The 24,202-nt window shown below is 34.9% G+C and overlaps 1 protein-coding gene across 4 annotated transcripts; it reads right to left on the bottom strand.

Annotated features, from left to right (window-relative positions):
* Positions 1-126: 126 nt before the first annotated feature.
* Positions 127-23,516, bottom strand: LOC142357304 (uncharacterized). Of its 4 annotated transcripts, none has more exons than XM_075408945.1 (5): positions 23,413-23,516; positions 16,516-16,657; positions 9,333-9,496; positions 2,987-3,118; positions 127-289 (listed from the first exon to the last, which is right to left on the bottom strand). In XM_075408945.1, the coding sequence occupies exons 1-5, from the start codon at positions 23,450-23,452 to the stop codon at positions 213-215; spliced, it is 555 nt and encodes a 184-aa protein (XP_075265060.1). In that variant the 5' UTR covers positions 23,453-23,516; the 3' UTR covers positions 127-212. The 4 variants fall into 4 exon arrangements, with proteins under 4 accessions (XP_075265060.1, XP_075265062.1, XP_075265061.1 ...); XM_075408947.1 differs by having other exon boundaries at positions 16,592-16,657; XM_075408946.1 differs by having other exon boundaries at positions 23,417-23,516.
* Between the last annotated feature and the right edge of the window lie 686 nt (positions 23,517-24,202).

Genomic DNA, 24,202 nt, shown 5'->3' with positions numbered 1-24,202 from the left:
CGTTGACCTCAAAACCCACATTCCGTTTTCGGGGTTCTTGACATATCCAGGGGTGGTCTTTACACATTATGTTATGCTTGAACCAACTGAAGGTCAAATCTGCTCCAGGGTCCTGATAATCAATCATTAACGAAGGTCCAGGTGTTCCAGCTTGAGGCCCAAATTGCTCCCCGAGGAGTATGTAAGGCACCCCGACCACTATTGCTGGAAACTCATCGCGACTCAACATTCCAGGCCCAAAACCGACCTCTGTGACAACGTTTAAGCAGATAGAGGGCAAGTATCGGGCCTAAAGCCAATCGTAAATTAACACATAGAATATCGGAATAAGAGGGAAAATTTCTGGTTGTTTTGAAAGCATAATTTGAAAAATACTGAGCAAAATATATTTTCCTTGATCATAAGTCCAGGAAACTAAACAAATGCTGAGCAGATTTGTGCTGCAAAAAAATTATATACTCTTGACAAAGAATTATACTGCTAAAAAAATTGGGACAAATTGTTTGAGCTTAGCAGTATTAAAACCATTGATTTTTCGCATTGATCGATCGGATTTGTTATTTTCTAAGAAGCAAAAATTATAATATAGCATCTTTTCCTTGAATTATTCTATGTCTTGCACTTCATGCCAAAATAATTCTCTTCCGAATTCAGAATGCAATATGAATGAATATTATGGGTCAGTTTACACATTAATTCCACAAAACGTATCTTGATACATATCTTTAGTGGCTTACCATGGGCAAAAATTTCTCGACAGAACGATTTCTTTCATTCGAGAATACATTCTGCAAAAAATAAACTCTCAAAACACGTATAATTTCCAATGCGAAAACAATACAAATAGTCCTGTTTCTTAATGCTAAAAACCTTCAGAAGAATTAATCGAAAATTCAGAAAAATTCATAGAAAACTTTTCGGAATAATTCATAGAAAATTCTATGATGGCTGGCAAAAGTTGGAGCAAAAAATGAAAAAAAATAAGAACTCACTAATAGTGTTGCCGTGATTCCTCTAAAAGCTGAAAAGGCATCCTGTATAAATTAAAGTATTCCCTTGAATTAAGACATTCTTTATATCAGGACATCACATCAGTTCTTGATTGCTTCCTCGGAAAGAAGCCTGTTTTTTTCGGTTGGAACTATCCGTGGAGAAAAACTATCTCTTTATCTCTCTCTCTCTCTCTCTCTCTCTCTCTCTTTCTCTCTCTCTCTCTCTCTCCCTCTCTTTCTTTCTCTTTCTCTCTCTCTCATTCTCTCTCTCTATCTCTTTTCTTTCTTTCTTTCTTTTCTCTCTCTCTCTCTCTCTCCCTCTTTCTCTCTCACTCTCTTTCTCTCCTTCTCTCTCTCACACACACACTCTCTCTCTCTCTCTCCCTCTTTCTCTCTCTCTCTCTCTCTCTCTCTCTCTCTCTGCTTTTTCTTTTTTGCTTTTCCTTTCGTTTTTATCAATAACGAAGCATTTTTTTTACTTTTTGTGATTAGGTTTACCGACAAAATTTTCTATCAATATTTTCCTGAACACCATATATTGAAAATGTGCTTGCAATTTGAAAATAGTTATTTTGTGAACATGTAAATATTTGCTTAGTAACTTTAACAGTCTATTAACAATAGTGACAATGAATCTCGTATATTTTTGGCAAAACTAATGTATTAATTATAAAAATTATTATGAAAAACCCCGAAAAAAAACAAAATTGGTTTATTAACGTTCCAGTCACAATCGTTTCAGTGACTTCATTTACCTTTCAGTCAAAATTTAACTCATGATTCGTTTCTGCTCTAACTCTTGAGCATAAAAATATTTTTCAGCTGTCAAAGATTCAGATGTAGCCCGAGCACAAAAAGTTCTAACTTTTTCAATTGTGCCGGAGAAGGAAAAGGTGTTTTACTATTTAGCCAAGCAGCATGTTTAATGTTATTAGTAATTTTCCCTCGCAATCAGTGGGCTTTTTAACAATGCAACAAGTGCCCTAAACAGAATTTGTTCATTGTTTTGTGTGAAAAGTTTGCAATTGAGCTTAATGTCTACCGAATTATTAGTAGACAAAATTGTTAGTTTTTCGGCCTCCTTAATTATTTTACTTAATATGGAAAGTTCATTTCACGACTATTGCACCCTACTGAAAAAAAGTTATAATTTTGTCAACATGAAAAAAAGGAGTTCTGACAACAATTTTTCTGAGTACTCATTACTCATTACTATTTCTGTCTCGTATGCCCCCACTACACAGGTTGGAGGTTGAATAAAATCATTTATGAATGTTTTTTAAAATATGTAAAACACGCACGTGCACGACTCAAAATGCCAAAAGTTGACAGTACGAGAAACCAAAAATGCCAGAAGCTGCTTTATACATAGCCCGAAGTTGATTTCTATAGACTTCTGTCATTTCAAAACGTACAAATTGTGCATTTTAAGTATAGGCTACGTGACTCTGCAGAACTCACTTCGAAATTCTGGCTGAACATCTTGAGCCACTGACTGGTTCCCGATAGACGCCAGAAGTTCTCAATGTCTTCAAGCAGAGTCACTTAACCTATACTTTGTAGCATTTATTTACTGTACCTGTGGATAATTACAGCTTTTGTTGGTCTATACAAACAACTGTCAATGCAACAACATACTATTACTTGTTGACACGCGCTGATGAAAAATTGATCAGAATTTAAACGAGACAGGTCAACGTCGGATTTGATTTCGAGAATACAAATGGTAATTTTGACCATGTTTCTTTTCCCATGTCGCACAGTGTCAGCCTGGGAAAATTTTTGTGTTTGTTTATCTGCTGCAACAAACTCGTGCTAACTTAACTGCAACAGTTCATTTATCTCATTATAAAGGTGTGCAGAATAAGGGAAACATCCAATATAGATGATGATCTTCTACCGGGGGCGGGGTATTGGGGTAGAGATGATAATTTGACCTTTCCCTATCAGCTATCAGTCTATCAATAGTTCTTAGACATTTTTAAGATTTATACCGCTGTGGTTGAGAGGTTTGTCGTCTTCATTGGAGTAGTTGCTCAATTTGGCCATGTATTCATCCGGTGACATCTGTCTATTGCGAAGACCCAATACGGAGTACTTCAGCACCTGCATTCCACAGCATTCTTCTAAAAAGTACATGGCAAATTTTCTCAACTCTGAATATGTTGGGTCCTCGTCAAGTTGGAAAGAAACAATAGGACTGCGATAAAAATAGGCTGTTGCTACAATAGCGGGCTAAAACTCCATGAGTTTTCCAGATTCATAAAATGTACAGGAAAACAACTGGTTTGAAAAAAACCTTGAGCATTCAGCTCATTCAATTTTTTGCCGCACGTCTTTCGGGTTGAAAATGAGCTGAGTGTTGACTGTGGATACCGTATAACCTGAAACCTGATTTTTATGGAGACTTACTACAAGCAAAAAGGGGCAAAAGTTGCATTTTGTTCTTTAAGGTATTCAGAAGAGTGTCAATAATCACTTAGGAAGAAAGGAGGAAGTTTTCAGACAAAATCAATAGACAACTGTCAATCGACACAATTAAATAGACTTAAAAAATAGCAGCAGAATTGAGGGATTTTTCAGGAAAAACAACGCAACTGAACTTCAAAATATTTGCGCATCTGATATTTTTTGATTAAAATAATAATTCTAGAGGGAGAGAGAGAGAGAACAAATGAAACAAATCCCTATAATCTCAGTCAGACCCCGGCTTTTTCTCCACTTACATATGGAAATGTTACGGGACAGGACTGCCGGGAACTGTATAGTGTATATAGATTAATACCTTGCATTTCACGTGAGAAAAACCGGAAGATAAAGGAAGCAAGACAAGGAAAACAGTAAGATGGAAAAATTTTCTGGAACGCAACCGCATTTATCAGTATATTTTTTGTCTGTATATTTTTGTCCGTATATTTGTCTGTATATTTTTTGCTGTTTATCTCCCTTTTACAAATTTTGTTTCCCATTTTAAAAAATTCGTGTATCAGAAAAAGCAGAATGGTAAAACGCCAATTTAATGGATTTTTTAGACAAAATTATAACATTTTTGCAAAAAGACAGAGATTGGAAGCATTTTTCGAAAGAAAAAACTGATAGACACCTGTAACAAAAATTAGACTGGAGGAACTATCCAGGAAAAAATAGATAAACAACTGCAAAATACGCAGAATGGAAGAACTTTCCAAATTCAGAACAGAATTTAATAGAAACATGTAAAGCACGCAGAATAGATATATGTTCCGGAAAAAAGGACAGACACCTGTAATAAGGCGCAGAATGAAAAGATTAAACAGAAAAAATTGATTGAAAATTGTACACGGACGCAGAATGGAGGATTGTTTGAGAATAAACAAAAAAGACACCTGTCTTTTAGACTTCAATTTAATGCACTCTTTTCTTCTTTAACTTATGCAAATGATCAGAACAGCCTGAAAATTACACAATTTTAAAACAACGTTTTTCATTTTTTTGTAATATAATGAAATCAAGTCTTATAGTTTATTTTATCTTAAAACTATCCTATAAAGCCAGCACAATTGTTTTTTCTGAAAAATCCCTCAGAACAAAAAAGCTTCGGGAGTGCATGGCGATGTCAATCCCCTATCCGATCTAAAATTCAAAACAAACAAATTATTGTGGTAAATTTGCGAACCATTGGTAAATTATTCAGCTTTCAACCACTTTCAATCACATTTAATTGCTATAAATTAATGAAATTTTAACTCACTTTACCACAATCCAGCTACAAATAATGCGAAAAACAGATACCTAAATCGAGCCAAATTGCGATACATAGCGCGCCCAAATTAGAGTAATCAACTTGCATCTCAATTCCGCGCTTATAAATTGGACAATTTAGCAAATACAGTTTGCGCAATTCCCTTGAGTTTTAAGGACATTTTTTAAATCCGTCTTCAAGATCTAATTTAATCTTGTTATTGATTTTTCTCTGGGCTGTGAAAAAAATGTGTTTTTGCTGCAACATATTGGTTCAAAAAGATAATTGTACTTTTTGAATGGATGTTAAGCGTAGTTTTTCTGTACTGGAACTCTTATTGAGAAAAATTTTCAAACTTCTGCAGTTTTGAGTTAATGCTTTTGTTGGACGTTTTGCGGCGTTATTGACCTTTTTCAGCAGTTATTTGCTATTCTGAACTTGATAACATCAAAACTTTCATTTCTGTGGGCACTTAAATTTTGAGGTTTTTAGAAGCGAATTTCGGTTGGTGAAAGTTTAAAAGTTCAGCACATGTGGCTGTTTTGTTCTTTAAAGTTTTTGGTTTTTGCTCTTTTGACATACTTTTCTCAGCTCCTCAGATATTATTGTGGTATAGTTGTACAATCGAGGAAATCAATTGCGGCGCTAAATCCATTAGTTTTATTGTAATCTTAATTTAGTTCAATTTCATTTCATTTCATTGTTAATTTTAATCATTCCTAATTTCGAAGCTCAAATTTTCTTGTTCATATTTTTAAATTTGTTTACTCCAGAGTTATAATTGAATGTCTGTGCATGTCGTCTGCTATTCTGTTTTGCCGCAAATTTCTTTTGCAGTTGTAATGCTGTGTGACCAAATTGATTACCAAATTTAAGTAAAACTTCAATATTCATTCTCGCTAATCTCAATTCTGTTTTCAGTTGAATCTATTTAATCCGAATTTTGCTCCGCGGAATGCTCAAATCAAAAAAACTAAAATAAATACTAATTCGCTAAGCGAAATATTAGTCAAAAAGCAAACGCTGCACTTGCAGGGCAAATACCATTGAAAAGTGGTATTCAAATAGAATAAATTTCAAAAGTTAAATTTAGTGGTGTAAGCGGACCGCGAAATCATTCGAAAATCAGACCAATATACGTTGGTAAGTTGCCTAGCAAAACGCCATATAATAATGAAACCGATTTTTGTGTATGACATGGCGCAGTTAGCCCCATCAGCGCCAGTCACACCCTCAACACCAGGTACAGACACGGAAACTGTGACAACACCATCTAGCAACAATTTATATACAGACGCTTTTAACTTTGCCCTCTCAAAATGTTTCTCCAATACACTTATGGCCAGCCTGACATCCAAAGATGCAACACTATAAGAAGTAAACCATTGTGTAATTACAGAGAATGAAGATCGTTATCGCCAGATTAACCCGTATATACACATTTTTTGGAAGGATCTTCATGTGAAGCTTGGCTGTGTATGTGTTGTTGATCAGATTGCCATCCCCAACTCTATCAAGGACGCGAAAAAAGAGGCAATTCACGCCACACATCCAGGGAGCTTGGGGATGACAGACATGGCAGTGCACGCATAGTGGCCGTTCATGCATCGGGATCTTCTTTCCAAAACGCCTAAATGTAGCCCCTGCGTCAAAATTGGTAAAAATTTAACGTTTATTGTACCTTCTAGTAAATGGGTACCACTAACATTGTGCAAAATACCAAAATGAAGATATTCAAATTGATTTCGCTGGACCAATCTATAATGAAAAAAAATAAAGAAGTTTATTTTCTGACATGTATAGATCGAATCTCTAAATTCCCAACAGCAGAGGTATATGACAGGGCAAATGCAAAAAATATTTTGAAATTTCTTCATGAATATGTATTATTACATGGAATTCCTCGTACAATTAGATTAGATCAAGCACAATGCCAAATCGGTCGGCAAATCCAAGCGTTTTGTAATCAAATTAATATTCAGTTAATTGAAGCTCCAATACACAATCACAGAGCAATTGGTTTAGTTGAGAGCCTAATACAAACAATCAAGAATCAATTTGCTTGTATTAAAACGTCGGCTCGAAATTGCTTTAATTTAAAAGCGTCAATAAATTCAATAATTTATCAACTCCGTATATGCCGTCAAAAGACAATTAATCTCTCACCTTTTGAAGCGCATTTTGGAAAAAAATCTAACACACCTCTAATCAATATTTCAACTCAACGCAATCCTAATACTCTAACAAAGAAACCAATTTTGAAGAAATTTTTAGATATGGAGAAAGTACGCTGGGATGAGCTCATAACAGATGATCAGTGGGATAACGAGGCAGGAAGTAAGAATGAATTCGAATAAAGTAGAGATCAACTCAGTAAAGGCGCAAGAAAACGCTGCTATGAGGACCCAGACAAAGCATCCCGCATGATCTCTCATCCAGTTGTTGGTCTACCTGTGCCCAGAACAGAGGCTTCACTGACATTAAAATTAGCCAAAAAGACCCCCCAATCCAAGCCATCAAAAAAAGTTTGGACGGGTTATGAGGTTTTGGCGCCAGACTCCTCTGTTATAAAAACAAACGAACACACTTCAATTATAAAAGAGCCAAGCAGAAGAGAAGTAACTGTTAGAAACTCGGATCTTGCCAAATTCGGCACAAAAGATGAAAGACAGACGGACTTAAAATGTTATGCCGAACGAAGACCAAAAGCGCCCACGGGGAAAGTTTAATTAGTCAACATGGGAAAGATGAGAGGAGAAAAATTGAGAGCGACAAAAAGATTAAACTTAAACGTTTTACAGATGACTTGAGTTGTGTTTCATCAATCCATTCTAACGTGTCGAGGGCACTACAAGTGCGAATGCCAACTAAGCCCAAAAAGAAAATCGTTCCAGCGCCGCCACAGCCACCAATAGAAACAGTGACTGATTTCGCACCGCCAATAACTTTCCCGCAAACATCAATCGTGATTGCAGAACCACCAATTTGAACAAAAAGGAAGGCAGCTACAAAAGCCACAACAGCTATTCAGCCTTCATACAAACGAAAACGATCATCGCCATCGATATCTGAATTGGACGAATCAATGGCTTCAACTCATACTTGTCCCCCCAAATTATCTTCAAATACAGCACCTTCAAGGCAAAAAAGACGTCAGATGAAAAAACAACAACAAATTCAAAACAAATCTATTGTTTCTACAATCAAAAACACTTCCGCCCGAAATCAAGTAGCCGAAGAATGAAACTTTAGAGTAGGCTCATGTTTACCCATTCAGACGTACCCAACACAGTATTAGGTCTCCCCCAACTATGAAGGTCCCGAAAAGATCATGACAGTCCGCCGAGGGGGAAATGTAATATGTTTTGCCGAGGGGGAAATGTAATATAGGCGTACAAATGATGAAATCAAATGCGGCGCTAAATCCATTAATTTTATTTTAATCTTAATTTAGTTCAATTTCATTTCATTTCACTGTTAATTTTCTTTTCATTCCTAATTTTGAAGATCAAATCTTCTTGTTCATACATTTAAATTTGTTTACTCAAGAGTTATGATTGAATGTCTGTTCATGTCGTCTGCTATTGTGTTTTGTCGCAAATTTCTTTTTGCAGTTTTAATGTTGCGTGATCAAATTGATGATCAAATTTAAGTAAAACTTCAATACTCATTCTCGCTAATCTCAATTCAGTTTTTAGTTCAATCTCTTTAATCCGAATTTCGCTCCGCGGAATGCTCGAATCTCAATAGCTAATTTAAATACTAATTCGCTAAGCAAAACATTAGTCAAAAAGCAAACGCTGCATTTGCAAGGCAAATACCATTGAAAAGTGGTATTCAAATAGAATAAATTTCAAAAGTGAAATTTAGTGGTGTAATCGCACCGCGAAAGCATTCGAAATTCAGAGCAATATATTTTGGTATATCGCTTAGCAAAACACCCTATGTTACGAAGACCGATTTCTGTATGAAAATTATTACCGTTGATTTGTCAGCTGGTAGGACCACGCTATTTCGTTCATATTTGGTTTTTAAAATGCAACTTCCATTTGCGTTCAAATTGCCCCGAAATTAACCCCGTCAGTACTCACACGTACATTGAGCTCACTCCACCCAACAGAGCGCAATAAAACCCAGGATGAGGTGGCAGACCGCATTTCGTGCGACACAAGCGAGGCATTGTTTTGAGACGTTATAAATCATAAACACATTTTCACATCCTTGCAGATACGATATGACAGCAGGAACGCCCCCACAATGCTCGCTTTTTTCACACCAACTTTCATGTTCGCTTTGGACACACCAACTTTCATAATTGAAAACTGTTAGACTGGGATGGAAGGGTGTTGACAAGAGTTCTCCATAAAACGCGTGCCACTTTTTTACATTTTACAACACGGAACTTTAAAAATAGTTACTCTATTCAATTTCTATAACATATAACGGTGCATTTTTTAACGGTTCATGTTAATTTTGGTCTACACATCGCTACTTTCGGCCCTGGACCTCAGCGTGGGCACAGTTACCCATATCTATGTTTTTTTGAAGGTGTTCAACAGTCATTGAAGGTTTTCAAAATTAGAATGCATATTTTGTACTAAATTTTCTCGAGTGCTTACTAGGGTTATTTTCATTCATCATGTTAATTTTCCTCCACTTGTCCTTGATCAATATGGCGAACCACAGCTTACTGGCTTCCACGTCATAAATGGAGTCCTCCGATCTCACCAGTTTTCCTGGATCTGGCTCCGCTGTGAAGTAAGCGTTCAAACAGTAGTACTGGCTTAAACAGTTTACAGAATATATTATTAGTTAACCGATCCACACGCCAGAGACCAGGTATAACTTCGACCCAAAACTCTTCATACGTTCAACCACTCTTTATAGTTTAAAACCGGCACAGTATAGGTTGATCACAGTGTTTTCATAAGCCCAGCTACAGTTCTTTTTATAGCTAATGACGTCTAAGCAAAGTCTTCTCATGTGTCTGTTTTAGCAAAATAGTTCGTGCATTATTTTAGGTTCATACGGGTCGATAATCTATCAACTTTCTTAATTCTGATCAATACATATTTGGCTCTGATAATTGTTGATTATTACAAGATGTCAACCTCAATAATTATCGGTCAACAAGTGCTCCACTCTTAAAAATAAAATCGAGCGAAAATATTGGTAAATAATAGTTTTTATATTCCCTTTACACTCTTATCTTGGTGTAACAAAGGGTGGGGTGGGGTCACTCGAATAGTTTGTTGTTGTCGAATAATATTGGTGGATAAAAATAATTTCCTTATAAAGAACTGAGTGGTTCCATTGGGGTGGGGGAGGGTTCCATTTTCGAGCACCCTTTAAGGATTCATTTTTAGTTATCACAACTATTTTTCAAATATACCAATCTTTAGCTAATTCGGTAAAGTACCGTGACTATTAAAGCAATTAACATTTTCAGTTTCCATACTTTTTGTCTCAATGCTTTATAGGCAAAGACCTCGGCCACTTTTTAGGGTTGAAGTACGCCAATCTTCAGCCAATTTGCCTCTACTCTTCATCATCTTAAGAAGTTTGTTATCGACGACTTTTATTTTCAAAAGTTGTTCAACTCAATATCAGAAGATATTTCCTTGAAACATTAAAAAAACATTTATTCGTTGATTTAAACTTAGAGAATATAATGAAGCATTTAAGTTTATCGCCCGACTTTTTCTGATCACCATAGTCAAATAAATAAGTAGTACTTGTAAATACTGGAGAGTGCCAAAATGTGAAAATTTAGTAAAGGAGAGAAAAAATCTCTAATCGTGCTTTTTTGTAGGGAAACCTCGCTGTCTAGAGATCTCAGCTTCAAATCAGCATAACGATTTATTTGATAAAGATTCTTTATTTCGAAAGTGTTTAGACGCTCAATTTTAACGGCAATTGTTTCCATGACAATAACTTAATCAAGTCTCAGTTTTTTGAATAAATCTTTATAATTTGACATATAAAATACTTGAAGCTGTTTAATACTTGAATTGCCAAACAATGCGTTGACCTCGTTACAATTTCCTTTAACCATCTGTGTGCTTGTATCATTTTTGGCGGAAATTATACAAACAAAAAAGCATTTCATCAAAGTAAATTAAAAAGCGTGGCAACCAGGAAGATGAAAAATCCTTCCATAGTTCAGTAATTAATTGTTTTTTGGTTGTATCAATTAACCAATAGAGCAGAGCCAATTTTCAGTAATTTGATACTAGAGAATTAATACTAAAAATGAGACATAAACGTTTGTCTTCAAAAAAACTGTTTTTTCCCAATTTTAAAAATTGTTTCAGCATTTTGTGTTTTTTCTCTCTCAAACTGTCCTTACTGAAACATAAGTTCAGACTCAGCACGTTTAGGCTCAACTTAGATTTACAACGGAAGAGTTATTGAGTTAAGATTTTTTTAAAAAATATATTTTAAACGTTTTTGTAAACATTCTCTTGATCTTTGTGCCATTTTTCTATAAACAAGAGCAAAATACTGTGTTTTTCATCAGTTTTCGTTTCATATATGAGCTCACTAAAAGAATTGAGCATTTGGAAACTAAATAATTTGAATAGAAGCCCGTAAACTAATTTACTTTTGTTCCATTTTTACGAATCTCAAAAACTCTCAATCAAAAATGGTTGACATGGTGGTTATGACTCTGTAAAATTTCATCTCACCTTCCACCTAACTATAACTTTGTTTTCAAAATATATTATAATAAAAAACAATTTTATTAATTAGTAGGTTTCACCCCTTTTATCTTCTTTATCCCCAAAGCAACAGAATTTTTCTAGATATCATAGTGAATCAGGAAAAACCTTGCTTCTGCATAACAAAAAAATAAGCTGCTCAGAAGTTTCAATTAATTAGCTTAATGACAAAAAACTTAATAAATTTAACAAAATTTTGGAATCTTTTTCACCTTCACTATGAAAAATCAATAGAACATGGCTTTTTTGGCCATAATGTATAAAAATTGTCGCTTAAAATTAGTTAAAAAAATTGAAGTTATATTTTTTTATTATTTTCTCTCAGTTACTTTTATGACAGTTGATTAATTTTCCAGAATGTTTTCTAAGAACCGGTTTTCTTTGGTCCTAAGTGTTATACTACAAACATTATAATTTCATATAGTTAGCTATTAAAAAAATGACCACAAATCTAAAGGCTGAAAGCAGTTTGTAACTTTAAATGACCAGACACCGGACTTCAGAAAAGAAAACCAGAATTTTGCCTGCGTTTCAAAAAATAACTTCTATCAGCAAAAAAACTGGAAAATACTTGCATAAGATTATTCGTAAAAAAATTATTCGGAAAAAGCATTATAAGGAAAAGACTGTGCATTATACGGTCTGCCTTAAGATCTCATTTTTATCCTTTCAGCTGATGGTCGCTTAAGAAAACTCATTTTTCGAGAGGAGTTCATTTAAACTATCATTAAACTAATTGCTGAATTCTATTTTGGTATGATTATAAGTTCCTCTTGATTATCTAATGTAATGTAAATTTTCTTTATTCTGAGTGTTTCTTGTTTGTTTATGTCTAATTGTATGTAATAAACGAAAATTTTTGTGTGCATAATTAATTAACCACATTACGGTGCTTTATATCAATTAAAATGCAAAATTCTCGAACTGCCGCTAACAGTTAATATTATTAACATTTTAGGAAATTTTGTGTTTTTCAATTAAATTATGTTTCTGTTTTTTTTTACTTTTTCCTGCCTCTTGGTTGTTCTCTCCATTAATGCGGCCTTACATATCATTCACCCACCAAATCAAAATTGCTATGTCAATGACCGTGAAGTATTGCAGTATAGTTTGAGTTCGCATCCAGTAAAGCCAAAAGGATGCTCTCTGTCGGGGCACAGTCTTTTTTTCATTGTTATATCCAAAATACTATGTATTGTTGCAACTGCTATCGAATTGCTAGCCTAATTGTTGTGATAAACCTATTAAATAGAGACGGATATGTCGGAAAAGCCCTCTTCCATTGTAATTGAGACCCTTGAAATTGAAACTCCTGAAATTGGGACGCAGGAAACAACTGATCCACGGCCAACTTGCCCTGCGCGAATGCCAACGCCACAACCAACAGCAACTGGTGAGAAGAAAACCGCAGTTGTGGTAAGTCGCCTAACTAATGCTTGTGAAAACAACGAGGAAATGGTTAAAATTATCGAAGCTACGAAACAAAAGACCGTGGAATCTAATATCAAGGTATCTCTTGAAAATTCAATGCCAATTTTTATTGCAAAATTTCAGGATGAAGTCCAAAAAACCATGGTGACTGCAATCGACAACGCTGGTAGAGAAATGAAGGGAGAGCTACAGGACTAGCTGGTGCAAGAAACTAACAGTGCCGTTTACAAAACAGACCTTAAAGCTATGGCCCATTCTGAAGAGTTGGAACAATACAACAGAAGAGAAAATTTGCGCATCAGTGGTATCCCTGAAGCAGCATAAATTGACCAAAATGAAACAACTCGCCCTGAGACATCTCAGGCTAGCGTCCATAAACTCGTCGAGACTTCTTGAAAGCGAAATGAATGAGCAAGATATCTCAATTGCGCATAGACTCCCGAAAAAGAAACCTGGCCATAGAGAGTTGATTGTGCGATTCTCGATACGTATTACAAAAATCAATATCCTTCAAAACAAGATAAATTTAGCTAAAGCATTAGAGACGAAAGACGTTAAAATTTACGAAGACTTGATGGCCCAACTTTTGCGATTCTTCAACATGATGAAAGCTGATCACAGGATTGAGTCAGTGCGAACCAAAGAAGGCAACATCTTCTTTACATGGAAGAACAACAAAAGGATGCAGAAGATAAGCAATCTCTTTGATGGTGGCCATCTTCTCATCTATTACTTCAACAACGTTTGGAGTTGATTTTCTCAGCAGCTTTTCTCTACCAACAGTCATACCTCAAATGGATTAAAAAAGATCAACTCGGTGCTCATTCCTGAATATAAATTATGCCGGGTGTTACACTTTATTATCCGCTCTCTAAAGTGCCATTATGATGAGTTTCTTCCGTTTCTAAGTTGTTTAAAACTCAAACCGACTGTCCTAGCTTTAACTGACACTTGACTGAATGACCTGGACCATATAGACTCAATGCCATTTGCAGGCCTCAGCAAATTAATAACTAAAAATCGAAGAACCAGAGGAGGAAGTATAGGCCTATTTGTTTCCGAATGCGCTTCAACTGTTATAGAGGACTCTGCTGGAGAGGCAATGGAAACCCTCAAAGTGTCTATCACCTATGAAAATCTCAAATTTGGAATTCTGATAATCTATCGGCCGCCTAACTCAAAGGCTGCCAAATTCGTTGAGGAGTTCGACTCATTAATGGAATCCGTAGCTGGCGGTAATTGGGATTGGATTGTCTTGGGTGATTTTAACATTGACATACTTCAATCATCTGCTCTTTCGAAAAGTTATTTGAATGTAATTAGCAGCCATAAGTTCCAGCAAGTCATTCAAAATCCAACTAGACTAGAGTTACCAAAAATTCTTCTTCCTTGCTCGATCACATCTCAACGAATATCCATTCCTCACAAAAATTTCAGGAAAAATCGAGTCCTCTATAACATTTCCGTCTTCGTTGATCTTGTTGTAAATAGTAAAAAGCATCCAACCTCTTTCGAATATAGAAAATTATCGCATATTGAAAAAAATCGGAACCGTTTTTAAGAATGTGTTTGTGAGCATATTGATAATCTAGACAGGGTAAACTTCAAATCGATAACGTGCCCTACATAAAACGGTAAACGTTTTCGCTCCCCGGCGTCTTCTCAAGAGAAAATCTGAGCAATCAAGCCCATGGATAACTAATTCACTTAAAAACCTTATGTCGAAGCGCAACCGTATTCCGATGCAAGTTGCTCACTATCCTAATTCAAGAAATCTATCAGAAAAGTACAAGTCTATAAAAAACTTGGTTAAAAGATCATTTCGATCTGCAAAGAGAAAATATTATGCAACGGAAATTGAAAAGATTGTGGAAAACCCCAAGACATTTTTCGATACGTTTAACTTGGTAATTAGCAAAAACATAAAACCATCAAAACCAACTGATATTTCCGTCAATTGAAGATGATGCGGATACTGCTTCAGCTCTCAAATGCTATTTATCACCGCGAACCTGTTGCTCTCGATGATGTTGATTTTTCAATGGCCTTCAAACCTGTAAACTCTGGCGAAGTGGAGGAAATAATAATTTCTTTGCGAGCAAGTACCTCCTCTGGTGTCGATGACTTGCCCACTGTGGTCGTTAAATTGTTAGAAAATGTACTCAGTTGTTCGCTGGTGAATTTAATAAATGAACATATTCGCTCGGGAACTTTTACCGCAGAGTTCAAATGTGCAAAGGTAGTGCCGCAATACAAAAATGGAAGAAAAGATAATCCTTACAAGTATCGGCCGATTTCATTGCTTCCATCCAGAAACAAAATTTTCGAGCGCGTTTTATACAATCGATTGTTGGACTACTTTACATATTTTAATTTGTTCTTTTGTAATCGGTTCGTGTTTAGGCCTAAAAAGTCGACTGTTGATGCGTTAGTTCATATTACCGAAACTATTAGACATGATTTGACGCGTGGTTATAAGCTTCCAGTTGCCATTTTTCTTGACTTAAAGAAAGCATTTGACACGATTGATCACTCTATACCAATTAAAAAATTAGACTCATATGGAATTTGCGGTTATCTTCTATTCTGCTGTCGAATTACTTAGAAAAGAGGTCGCAAACTGTTAAGGTGAGGTCCAGTATCTCTGCAACTCTTCCACTTAATTTTGGAGTGCCGCAGGCGTCTGTTCTTGCACCTCTTCTTTTTATCATCTACATCAATGATTTGCATCACGTCTGTCAAAATTTTAAAGTATTTCAATTTGCTGAGGATATTTCCGTCTTGTTTGACTTGCGGAATAATGACGCCAAAAGTGTAAATTGTGAACATCACATTATCAATGAAAGGATGAAGTCGAATAAATTTACTTCAAACCAGAAAAAGACGTATGTCATTGTATTTAAAGACCATTTCGATTGTTACCTCAACTCTGAAACTCTGCTTTCAGTATCGAGTGTAAAATACTTAGAAGTCAGAGTTGATAAAAACCTGAGGTATAAGTCTCATATTAACAATTTACGCTGCTCTATATGTTGTCTCTCTCATATCTAGGTGAGTCAAAAACCGCTTTGTTCTCTATTCGGGCGGTACCAAAAAAAGTATGAACTTGCTTATTTACCGTCCACCTTGGTGCTTTTTATTTCATTGATTTATTAAAATAAAATTGTTATTTATATAGCATTGAGGAAATTAAATTAATTAATTAAAATTATTGTCTCCAGTCAATGTCATAAATTGTTAGTTTTGTAAGTATGTCATACTTTTTAGTTTTTAAGCGTGTTTTGCGCTACAATTCCTTGGTTTTATGTTTCCTCTTCTTTCATCTCTGATTAATAAAATTTTAGTTGATTTTTGTAATTAAAATCCGTTCTGATCGTTGCCCACACTTTAAAGTGTTCGAATGAAAATCTATACCCACTAATTTGAGCGCAAAATTATCACTGTGTGCTTGAAGACGGTCTGAGTGTTGAAAAACAGATTTGTCAGAAGTTGCGAACTTTTTGTGAGAAAATGCACTATGACGAGCATCCTTGTGAAATACTACATGTTCATAGAAAAAAGTTAAAGTTAATTCATTTCCCTTGGAATCTGTCCAGACTTATGCATCTAATTTATGCCGAATTTCTCATACCATTCAAAAATAACAGACCTCAATTGGCGACATTTTCTTCCAGGTTCAGTGAGACGGGTTGATATCCAAAACAGAAGAGTCTCCCTTTTCTCACCTCTCAATCGTATGTTCTTTTCCGCTACTGAGGAGTCGACATAACAGCATTCCAGCAGAACCAGCACTGAAAGCACGTAATTTTATTATGATGGCTCACTTTTGATCATATTTATCCGAGACTGCATACAAATGATGTTAACCCTCATCATAAAAAGTGCACCCCGCCCCCCAGAAGTTACCATTTCGAAGTCTTATGTCATGCTTCCGAAATTTCATTTTTGAACCGTAAAACTATTCAATATATATGTTTCAGCAATATGAAAAAATCTTGGGATAGTCAGTTCAAAATTGTAATACTCTTTTCGCATTATTTACAAGACTGGGACATACCACCACAATACATTAAAACATTCTTAATGTGCTCCTTTAGTGTCAAATTGCATGTATCGTTCAGTAGCATTTCAAAGCAATTCGAATAAAACTTTCCAAGTGCATGAAGTTCGAAATAAATCATAGTGCTTAATAGGTTTTGTAATTACGAGAACTAATGTTCACACACTCGCAATTATATTCGACTGCATCAAATCACTGCACTGGGAAATTGGCATTGCTTTTATTTGCAGAAAGTTTTTATTTTTCTATGAACATAAAAATGAAAAATAACATTGAGGGGAAAACATTTGATTACGATGATGTTAACGTTTGTTCCCCACTGCTACTGTTACAGATTGATTCTCTTTTATGGAGCCATACTCCTAGGAAGTACTAAAAAATTGACTTAACTCTAAGAATCGCCCATCAAACCTTGATTAGGCGTCTTTAAAACAACTTCAGTGAATCGCATAATTGGAGACTAGTAAGTTGAAAGGCTCTAAGAGAACATAATACCCTCTGGGCGCTACCTGTCTATCCCGTTTTCGAGGACGAAATGTCAAATATGTCAGAAGAAGAAGCGGTCAAGCGAAAAATAGCATAAAAAGGGTCTAATATAATTCCCGGGTCGAGTTGTCACCGCCATTCAACGCAAAATTATGTAAAATAAGCGGTGAATGCGGAAATTTTTGTAAGATAAGCGGTGAATGCGGTGAAATTACATAAATCAGGCGGTGAATGCGGTGAAAAAAAACTTTATCGCCTGGTAGCGCTGAAATTACATAATTTCACCGCAGAATTTAGCGGTGAAATTACACAATATCATCGCTTCGAAAAAAGTGTCCAAATTATGTAAGATAAGCAGTGAATGAGGTGAAATTACATAAATTCACCGCTCAACTTAGTGATGAACTTACACAAATTCACCGCTTAGAAAAAGTTGTTAAAATTGTTTGAGATCAGCAAAGAATGCGGTGAAATTGATGGTGAGTGTGGGAGGAAATGTTAGATTTACCTTCCCACTAAAACTACCCCTTAATCTTACATCTTTTTGACACTTTTTTCTAAGCGATGAATTTATGTAATTTCACCACTAGAGTAAGCGGTGAACTTACAAAAATTCACCACGTTTCACCGCTAAGATATGTACAAAATTTGCGGTGAAAAAACTAACTTTTCGCCGCTTATCTTATATATTTTTGCAATTTTTTCTCGGCCCGGGTTGCTCACCATACAAACCTCGTTTGAGAGGAATTAAAACGAAAAAAGAAAACAAAATTACATAAACAAAAGAAAAGTTACAGAAAGATTTTCAGTTTGCTACTTACATCATATAAATTTACAGTCTCAACGCTAGGGAATTCTCATCTTCTGACAGAAGGGCTGCACCTTTGCTGCATGTTCCAGCAATATCGCTTAAGTACCATTTACTCATTTTTTTCTGCAGTCAGAAGATTTTACGAGACGACTAAACCGGAAATATTTCAACTTTTGGAGCTTGAGCTCTATTTAACATCAGAGACATCAAAATTGCTCGACCAAAACTTAGGAGCTAAAAGCAATTTTTCTCATAAATCTTTCGTACATACACCGAAAACCGAAAAAGCTCAAAAAGTCACCTTTAATTAAAAAGACATTAAAAAGCATTTACTGAGACTTCATTTTTGATACTACATTTTTGAAATAGCTAAATCTATGTTGGAAGTGGCCCAAATCTTGTTCAGTACTTAAAAAAATAACCACAATAACAAATTTTATTCGGAAAAACTCTTTTTCTCGCTTTTTTTCGATTTCATTGATAAACTCAGTGGATTTTAAAATTGTACTAGGCACCCAAAGGGGGTAGCGCGTAAAACGGAGTGTTTTGTCTAAACAAGTGTAATGTTTTTCAGAGAAGTCTGCTAGCCGAAAAGAAACAGTTACCCTTGTCGGAGTCCAGTGTATCTCATCGATGGATCATTGTTATTTCATAGTAACTTCTAGATCCATTGATGGTTCAGTGTAATTTCATAAAACCTTACTTTCCATCGATGGGCCATAGAAAATTCATTTTTCCATTTATGGATCATAGAATATCCATTGAAAGGAAAAGTTCAAAAATATCACACGTTTGTCAGTGGTATAACTATAACCTCTACTGAAGTAATCAATACGTGCAGAGAAATTAGGTTTATATATGACAACTAAATACGACAATTTTCATAATAAGTACGGGGATTAATCTCCTTCGGTTTCAGACAAGATGTCAATAATATTGATAATAGTTCGACATGTCGTAAGATGAGCGGTCTTGAGGACGGCGAAACAAGCAACACCTTGGGAACCATATCTTGAATACCAGCATTGAGATATCACCGCCTCGCCTTACGTAAAGTGTTCAAACAATGCAAACAGAGTTAGCAATTTTACAGTGTTGCTCGGCAAGCGTTTGCTATTTACATCGATTTCTCAATTCAACAGCACATTCTTCAATTCATTGTTGGCTCCAAATAAAATTTTGGCCCCAATTTTGGTTAGAATTTTGAAAAACTCCTTGGTCCGATTGAAAAACAATTTTTTTGAAAAATTGAAATTACAAAATGAAACCAAAAAATGAGTTTCATTTTCCGTAGTTTTCCTATGATCCAGTGATTTCGCATCGATGAATTTTCTATGGGCCAGTGATTTCTTATCGATGGATTTTCTATGATCCAGAGAAAATCGGAGCTTTCCCATCGATGAACTTTCTTTGATCAGAGAAAAATGACAATGAAACACCGATAAACCATGGATGGAGTTTTTATGAAGTTTCTATGATTGATCGATGGGATTCACTGGTAGCCCAACCCCGGTATTAAAAAGTTTTCAGCTTTTCTCAATTCTTAACTGTTGCCGAAAATTGATAAAAAAAAATGACGAGATACGGAAAAGAAATACCAAAAGTGTGTTAAAAACTGAAAACATTTTGACACGTATGTATAATTGATTTACCGTGGTATAGCTTAACCTATATTAAACAAGGAGGCTCGGTAATGTGCGTCCTCACATAAGGTTCCGACCCCGCTCATACACATTTCTGAGTTAATTGGCTACCAAATGATGAAGAGTTAGAAAACCTTCAACAACATACATCTCGTTCAAAAAACAACCAATGGAATACAATAAGGCCACCCTAGAGGGCCGATTAATGTTGTTGATAATAGGACTACTGGAAAGGACAATAATAAATATCAAACAACAAACACTATTTACGACCAAAACTCGAAGGCTATAATAAATAAAATCATAACAAAATCAAACTCTCATCAGATAAAACTTAAACAAAACAAATTAAACTTTATTCCATTAGACAAGATTAGAGACGTGTCCGCAATACGACTGGTTAACAGGTCGACAAAAGACAGCAAAGTGGGGCAAAATGCAAAAATATGTTTCCAAATTTGGAAAAAAATATTAATTTTTACCGTTATCAATGTCATTGGATATCAAGTGAAATCCTTAAAATGTTCGTTTTTATCTCCATAGGATGCAATTGAGACGTGTCCTTACCCAATGTTCAATTGCGCAAAATTTCAAAGCCAATGGAACCTATGCTTACTGTTAAAATTAAAAACAAAACAAAAATCCTATAAAATGTACAAATACAAAAAAAAATCTCAAATATTTTATGAAATCTCGTAGTTACCGTATTAACAAAGCCGAATAACAAAAGTCTGAAGCTCAAACCATTATTGAGATCAAACTGTAGTTCAGTGGAAATGAGTTGTGACCTGCGTTTACTGACTGAGCTACAAATTGACCGAAAAACTATTTAAAAAATGACGAAGCTCAAAAACCTTAATATATTTTTGAAAAGAAACATTTTCAAAGGTAATCACAGACTTAAAATTCAACAAGCAGCAAGGAATTTATATGCAATATCTCAGGAAACCAATTGGGCCTGTTAATAATGGGACTATGTCACGACCCCATGAAATAACAACAAAAATATAAAGAAGCCAAAACTTCAAACAATTTTGCAAGATCACACTATTCAAGGCACTATAATTTTAAAAAGACGCCTAATAGAACTGTAAACTGTCACTTGATCTGCATTTTAACATCAAAGAGCCTTCCTTATAAAAAAGCCTACGAGCAGATGACAACAAAGAAACCCAGATATTTAAGAGAAAAGAAATCTCGAAAAATTTTATGAAAATAATGGACGAAGCAAGAGGTCACAACGTATAATCCAGCGCAGAAAATGTATGAATAAACAAAAGATTGAGACTTTTAATTAGTGGGATCGGGTTACATGGTTACAGTTTAAAAAAGAATACAATTTTAAAAATTTTCTCTTCTTTCAATATTAAAGACATTAAAACAAACAGCTATAAACTGAAATCTTTAACTAGTTTAAGTTATACGCTCTGAGGAAGCAGTTGAGACATATCGTTATTAGGTACATAGCGTACAACAACAACAACACAGACAAACATAGGCAAAAACAAAAAAAATCCATTTAAACCTTGCGAGCTAACTGTGTCTCAGCCCAAAAAGCATAAACTATATAATTAAAACAATTAACATAACCACATACTCTTTTTTCAAACGCTGTTTAAATTCTCTATTGTACATTCGTTCAATTGGATTAATCAATAATATGCTAATTTGACAAGGAAAAAAACGAACTCAAAAAATGTCCAATTATGCTCGAAAACTTGAAAAAACTCGAAAACGCGTAGTATAAAAAAAGAGAGTATTAGTTGAACATAAAACCGTTACAAACAATTTTATATAGCCCACAAGAAATAAGTTTCTAATTGTTTTTTCTGAAACTGCGCCCGCAGTTGAGAAAAACAAGATAAAAATAGTAGCAAAGTTCAAAAATTAACAGATATTTTATTAAAACAATTACATTTGAAGTCAAAACAGACATTAGATAAAAACTGAAAGAAATGTCTAGATTCATTTATACCTCCTAACACTTAAGTGGGTCTTTGACTGGGAACAAAAAGTCATTGGACTACAAAAAAGACAACAAATGAAAGCAAAATTCAAGAAGTAAATAAAAATTTTTTTTACGAAAACAATTGGTCAGAGCAACAAAACCATGGGCTTTTTCTGAAACCGTAAAATAATGTCGCTGTGCTTTATTTTTGTGAATAGTATCTGTCCTTCATTGAGCTTTGATTTGAATTTCTTGTAAGAAAAAAGTTTAAATAAAAAACCTTTACTTAGGCGGAAATATTTTGAAAAAAAAAGTTAAAATCCCATTTAAACCTGAAAAAAAAATCTCCTTTGCGAAATCAAGATCAACCTAGATAATACTGCACGTCTAGAAACATACTCATATGGCTGCAATAGATCAATTTGTCAACAAAATTTTCAGTTTGTCAAAAGAAATGCTTTTTGTATAGTTATCGAGTTTTAATTTGCAAAAACTGGCGAAATAATAGTTCCATAAGACTCTCAACGACAGCAGGTGTACAACTAGCTGTTTTGTTGGCTTAAAAAGAATTTGATTTCAATTTTAAGGTATCTACTTCCAGCAAATAAGTGAGCTTAAAAACCAAATTTGATCCTGAAAAAAACTCTAGTTAAAAAACTCGGATCGAAGAATTCAACAACCCTCCGCTATCTTTAGATTTAAAACCAATAACACGACAATCAAAAATTTGAACAAATTTTAGCAAAATGGACGAAATTTAGGTCAAAAATACCGAAAATGTGAATAAAGACAGCTGAAATACGTCTAATGTTCACAAAACATTAAACCTCGATAACTCCCTATAAAATGCAAAAATTGAAAAAAATCTTTTTAATTCCATTTTCTACGCTGGACGGGCTTTTTAATGATACCACTCACAACTCTTTACGATGGTTATATCGATCGGCGAAAATTGACTGAACAAAAAACATAGCCGGTAGAATACGGGAAACGACTCGAATCGTCGTGCAAAATAATTTCTACACTAATTTGGACACAATCACAATATCGAAAAAAACGCTAGTTTTTCAGTTAGGGGGTGTGGTTAGGTGCTTGTGGGGGGGGGGGGGGGGGGGTTAGGTACGTGGGGAGTTGTTTTTTGTGGGGGCGGGTTAGGTAGTTAAATGGGATCCAATTGTCTCAAATTGACCTCTTCCCCCTTTATCACAGACTTTTACCAATTGCCATACATTACAAACAAAGCTATCGGTCAAGTCCAATGTTTGAAAACAGAAGTCAACAATCAAAAACGGAGGTAAAAGCTCCAATAGAAGGAAGTCAAAATTAAGTCATGAACAAACTTGCGTTCTGCTTAAAAAAAACCTGTAGAATATCAATACTCCTCTCCGAGTCGGAAAAACCCATTTGAGTATATAGTTCCTCCCTCACTAAAGTGGTTCGGAACAAAAAGAAATTAAAAATAGAAAAAAAATAACAAAATCATGAATTAGAGATGAACGTATTCTCTCTGACGAGAGGAGCTAATCCCATAAAAAATAAGTTTCGGAAGCTGCAAGCAACAAGATTAAGTTTTTTTGAACTAAAGGAACATAACTTACATACGATTATTTTGTGTAAAGATGCTCCACATTTCATCATAATCAAAATCAAATTTTCCTCTAAAGGTTTATACGAAAAGTGAACGGACTAGTGGCAAAAGATGTTTTCGGCTAACATTTGAATATAAATGGCGAGCAAATTCAAAACTGCATTTCTTCAAAAGCCAAAATATCAGTTAAATGAAACATGACATTTCCAATTGAACTGGTCAATAACTACAATCCAATTGAACGCTGGACAGATATTTTTGGAGTGGGCCATGCTCCAGCTTCACAGAAGCCAACTAATATGCGACACTAAAAGGAACCTAACTGAGAGAATATACATTTAAAAGATTTTATGATCCACTTCTGGCATTTACTAACCTTTGATAAATTTCTTAGGAACATAAATTTCCTTTTTTAAAAAGGAAACAACAAGTTACTATTTTCAAGACAAAAAAATATTCAAGAAACTGTGAACTACTGGTCTGTTTTCTATGGTGTCCTTCATCATGTCAGAAAACTTTAGCTGTTTCGGTGGGAACGATTGCTCTGAGACAAAGAGTTATTCTTGAATGGCTCATCAATTCCAGTGAACCGAAACTTGATACAACTTGGTAAGAAACATACTAAATCTTGGTAAATCTTGCCGAGATCGTGACGTGGTTCTTGCCATGAAAATATCAAGATTTGCACGAACTTGCAGGACCTTTGCATGGATATCAAGAGAAAGATATGGGCAAGACGACCAAGAAAGTTTAACCATGACATGGCGTGGTATATACCAAGTTGTGAAAATTAAAAAGCA

The sequence above is a fragment of the Convolutriloba macropyga genome, unplaced genomic scaffold (genome assembly GCF_964194025.1).
Source record: "Convolutriloba macropyga unplaced genomic scaffold, txConMacr16.3 SCAFFOLD_694, whole genome shotgun sequence".
NCBI lineage: Eukaryota > Metazoa > Xenacoelomorpha > Acoela > Convolutidae > Convolutriloba > Convolutriloba macropyga.
The sequence above is the reverse complement of the archived record's forward strand: the minus strand, read 5'-3'. Positions and strand labels throughout refer to the sequence as shown.